Source organism: Otolemur garnettii, unplaced genomic scaffold (assembly GCF_000181295.1).
Source record: "Otolemur garnettii isolate 467f Iridium unplaced genomic scaffold, OtoGar3 scaffold00050, whole genome shotgun sequence".
Taxonomy (NCBI): domain Eukaryota; kingdom Metazoa; phylum Chordata; class Mammalia; order Primates; family Galagidae; genus Otolemur; species Otolemur garnettii.
Window position 1 is genome coordinate 8,611,838 of NW_003852445.1, and position 4,096 is coordinate 8,615,933.

The window sequence follows — 4,096 nt, forward strand, 5'->3', positions numbered from 1 at the left end:
AGAGATGCTCAATACTGTAAATCTAAATGACATTTTTTTTTCTTTTTTGTCCTAATTTTTATTTTTCAGAAAATGATGACTTATTTATGATGCCACGAATTGTGAATGTGACATCTTTGGCTACAGATGGAGGTTTAGTAGGTATAGGTGGCAATAAATATCCTCATGAAGTTCCTGATGGCAAGCCACCTGATCACCTGACAGATACCGTCAGGAATGAAAATAACTCTTTGGAGGATTCGGGTATAATATCTTCCAGAGGAAACCATAGAGATAGCCGAAAGACACTGGGTTCAACACAGGTTTTTCTGGCAAATAAAGATTCTGGTTTTCCGCAAATAGTTGATGTTTCCAGTATGCAGGAAACACAGGATTTCTTACCTAAAAAGATTTCTGGTGATGTGAGAGGGATTCAGTATAAATGGAAAGAGAATGAATCAAGAGGGGAGAGAATGAAGTCAAAGGAATCTTCATTTCATAAGTTAAAAATGAAAGATTTGAAGGACTCAAGCATTGAGATGGAACTGCGGAAAGTAACATCAGCTATAGAGGAAGCAGCGCTTGATTCTGGTGAACTGCTAACTAACATGGAAGATGAGGATGATACTGATGATACACTCACTTCACTGCTTAATGAGATTGCCTTTCTTAATCAACAACTAAATGATGACTCTGTTAGCTTGGCTGAATTGCCCAGCACTGTGGATACAGAGTTTCCAGGGGATGCTCGACGAGCTTTTATCAGTAAGCTTGCTCCTGGGAACAGCACAACTTTCCAGGTTGGCCACTTGGGAACTGGTTTGAAAGAGTTACCTGATGTTCAAGAGGAGAGTGACTCCATTAGTCCCCTCCTTTTGCACTTAGAAGATGATGACTTTTCTGAGAATGAGAAACAACTTGTAGAACCATCATCTGAGCCTGATGTACTTAAGATTGTTATTGACCCTGAGATAAAGGATTCCCTTCTTTCCCACAGGAAAACTAGTGATGAAGGGAAGAGTACTTCTGACCTTCCTGCAGAGTCCGAAAATGTGTCCTCACCCCCCATCCTACACATGAGGACTGGCCTGGAGAACAGTAGCAGCACAGATACTTTGTGGAGACCTATGCCAAAGTTGGCACCTCTAGGTTTAAAAGTAGCTAATCCTTCCAATGATGCAGATGGTCAGAGTCTCAAAGTGATGCCTTGTTTGGCACCTATAGCTGCCAAAGTTGGGTCAGTTGGACACAAAATAAGTTTAACAGGGAATGACCAGGAAGTCCGAGAGAGCAAGGTGATGCCTACATTGGCACCTGTTGTGGCTAAATTGGGCAGCTCTGGGGCCTCACCAAGTTCTGCAGGGAAATGAACTTATTTGTCCTCAGGCAGAAGCCAGGCTGTGAGGGGAAATTGAATCTCACCTCCTCTCTCTGCAGGCATCTGTTTATTTGTGTCTTGGAACTTTGGTCCTTGACTTTGCTGATGCAGTGGATAATGAGAGGGGGGTAGGGTGCTGATCCTGGTACAAGAAATACTATGAAATTTTGATGATGTTTAAATGTGTTACCTCACTTGTGGTGCTGGGTCCCCTCATCCTCTCTAAGAAGATGTCATCCATTACTGAACACAAGGTGCCCCTCTTACCTAAGGAATTCATAACAAGACTCTGGCTCTATAGTGGTTCCTAGTTCTTCCCCCCAAGAGAACAAGCTGCTTGTGACTTTGGAGTTGTTCTGGACCGAGCTGTAGCTGATAGCTATTAGTTAAAGACAGTGCATAGGGATTCAGAAGAGTTGATATTCAAGAATAGGGAGAGAGAGGATGAGTACCATGCAATACCAAAGTGAAGGACTTTGTGTCATTCAGAAAAATTTTCTTTCATATACCAAGTACTTTCCATTCTCTCACTTTTTCAATTAGAATTACAATTTCAAGCTTTCTGGTAAAGTAGGGATGCTGTTTCCTTTTATTATTAAGGTAATTATTTTGAGATGTTAAAGATGATAGTAGTACTAGTTCTCCCTTGTTGAGTGGGTGTTGAAAAGATCATGTCACAGTGCCAGCCAGGGATTTCTGCTGGGAATATGTATTTTGGAGGTAGGCATAAGAGGGAGCCCTGCCCCTCTCACAAATCACATTGCTGAAGAGACAGCTAAAGTGAAACACATTTTCTCCCCAAACCAGAGACAGTGGCCAAAATCAAAAGTTGTGGGGCTGGGTATTTCCCAAATCAAACCAGCCTCCTGGTGCTTGAAGGTTTCATTCACTATTACCTGCAGAGGATGTAAAGATAAGTCACAGTAGGCACTCTACCAGGGAAATGAGGCAGTATTTGAATCACAAGATATATTTTTTATCTGCTACCATGGATTCAATGATCTGTAGAGTTTTTTCACTTGTTAGCTGTCAGGGTGTGAAAGACTGACAGTCTGTAAAGATAAAGATATTTATATTTTTGTATAGTTGTTTTCATAGATTTCTCAAAGGCTGAAGTTTTCAACCTAGAAGATGAGATTTGTATTGAGTATAGAAATGATGTTTCCTATCTAGTTTGTAAATAATCATGGTGCACTTGAGGAGTCTCTTGGAAACTCCTGGGGGCAAGAATCACTATTATGAAACTGTATAGACTGGGATTTAGCTGCTGCATTTTGCCTTTCTTAAATAATTATATTTTGGAATGTAACCCCTGTTCTGTCTTCATTGACAGGATTTGCTTGTGTTGTAAAACACTTAACACAAGAGCTTCCAGTGCCTGGGCTGTGCCTAGGTTGTTGCTGTTTCTTCAATGTTCCCTGCCACTTTTTTCCCAAGTCTCATTCAGCATATCTTCAGAGCTGGGTTTTTAGACCAATGTTGGAATAGATCTAGCCAGTGAATTATTACTTCCGTAGTTTGCTCCCTTAGTATTAACTCAACAGATTGAAAAGGGTGGATAGCCAGGTGTGGAGCAGGTGCCTGGAGTCCTAGCTATTCAGATGTTGAAGCAGTAGGATCACTTGAACCCAGGAGTTTGAGGTTGCTGGGAGTTAGGCTGAGGCCATGGCATTCTAGCCTGGGCAACAGAACAAGACTCTCCCAAACAAAGAAAATGAAAAGAAAAACTTCCTCTGCAAATTTACAGTAGGATCAAATTCTTGTTGGTTTTGTGCTGTTTGCTTTCCTAAGCCTCATTGGCACTTAACCTTCCCTCCTCTGAAGGTTACTGAAGAGCTTGAAGTAGGAAAAGAGTGCTCCTCAGCTTCTCATTATCTTTTCCACTCAACCCAGCAGATTTCATTCAATGCCTTAGCCAAGGAGTCCAGAACTTGTCTCCCTTGCTATTAATTATTCTTAGAGATTCTAGTACTTTAACCCAGGTATAGCAGTTTTCTATTATTTCCTTGTCTCTTCCCATATTTCCTCCTGACTTCCCAAGACTCTTATGGATTTGAGGGTCAGCCAGCGAGCAGGCAAGTGAGTGAACAATCCTTAGGAAAAGAAGGACCATTTTAGCTTCAGAATGCTTCCCTTTTTTAGAAGAAAATAGGCAAACAGGTAATAATCAATTTTTGATTGGAGGATATTTAACTCAGTTTATTAGAGATATATAAAGATGGAAGTAAAAGATGATTCCAGGTGTTTATGGGAACGCTGCAAGTGTTGTTGCAAACCCTAAAGTGTTAAGACCTCTTAGAACTAAGTGTCCTCAGAGCTAATTTGAGGGGAGTTCTCAGTTTTCAGAATAATCCTGCAGTCCTGACAGAAATCTAAATTAACAAAATCTCCTAACTTTTACCCTTGCCCCAGGAGAAACAGATCTATGACAATTACGTGTGTGATTATGAAAAATGAGTGCGGGGAGTTGAGGAACCTGGAAGTCAGTGAGCTTTCACCCTAACTCTATAAGAAGCATGATCTCAGTAGACCAATAATTCACCTTTTTATAACATCTGTAAATAAATGGAATGTTTTTAAGAATATAATTATGTCAGATCTAGCATTTTCTTTTATATATTAAATATATATCTTTTCCTTTTCTGCATTTGAAAAGTGATTATTTTTTTAGAAACCCAAGAACAGAAGAAGTTTGGTGATGAGACGGCAGACTGTGTAAACCTGAAATAAATCAGTTAT

At 40.2% G+C, this 4,096-nt stretch overlaps 1 protein-coding gene across 10 annotated transcripts in view; it reads left to right on the forward strand.

Moving 5' to 3' along the window:
* Nucleotides 1–2,666, forward strand: part of MGA (MGA, MAX dimerization protein) — a 144,238-nt gene extending 141,572 nt beyond the window's left edge. For 9 of the 10 annotated variants that reach the window (XM_023514266.1, XM_023514272.1, XM_023514267.1 and 6 more), the window contains one exon: nucleotides 70–2,666. In XM_023514266.1, the coding sequence (XP_023370034.1) occupies nucleotides 70–1,349 (1,280 nt within the window). In that variant the 3' untranslated portion in view covers nucleotides 1,350–2,666. The remainder of the gene's footprint in view (nucleotides 1–69) is intronic. The other variant, XM_012806363.2, reaches the window with a different exon arrangement.
* Nucleotides 2,667–4,096: the final 1,430 nt, after the last annotated feature.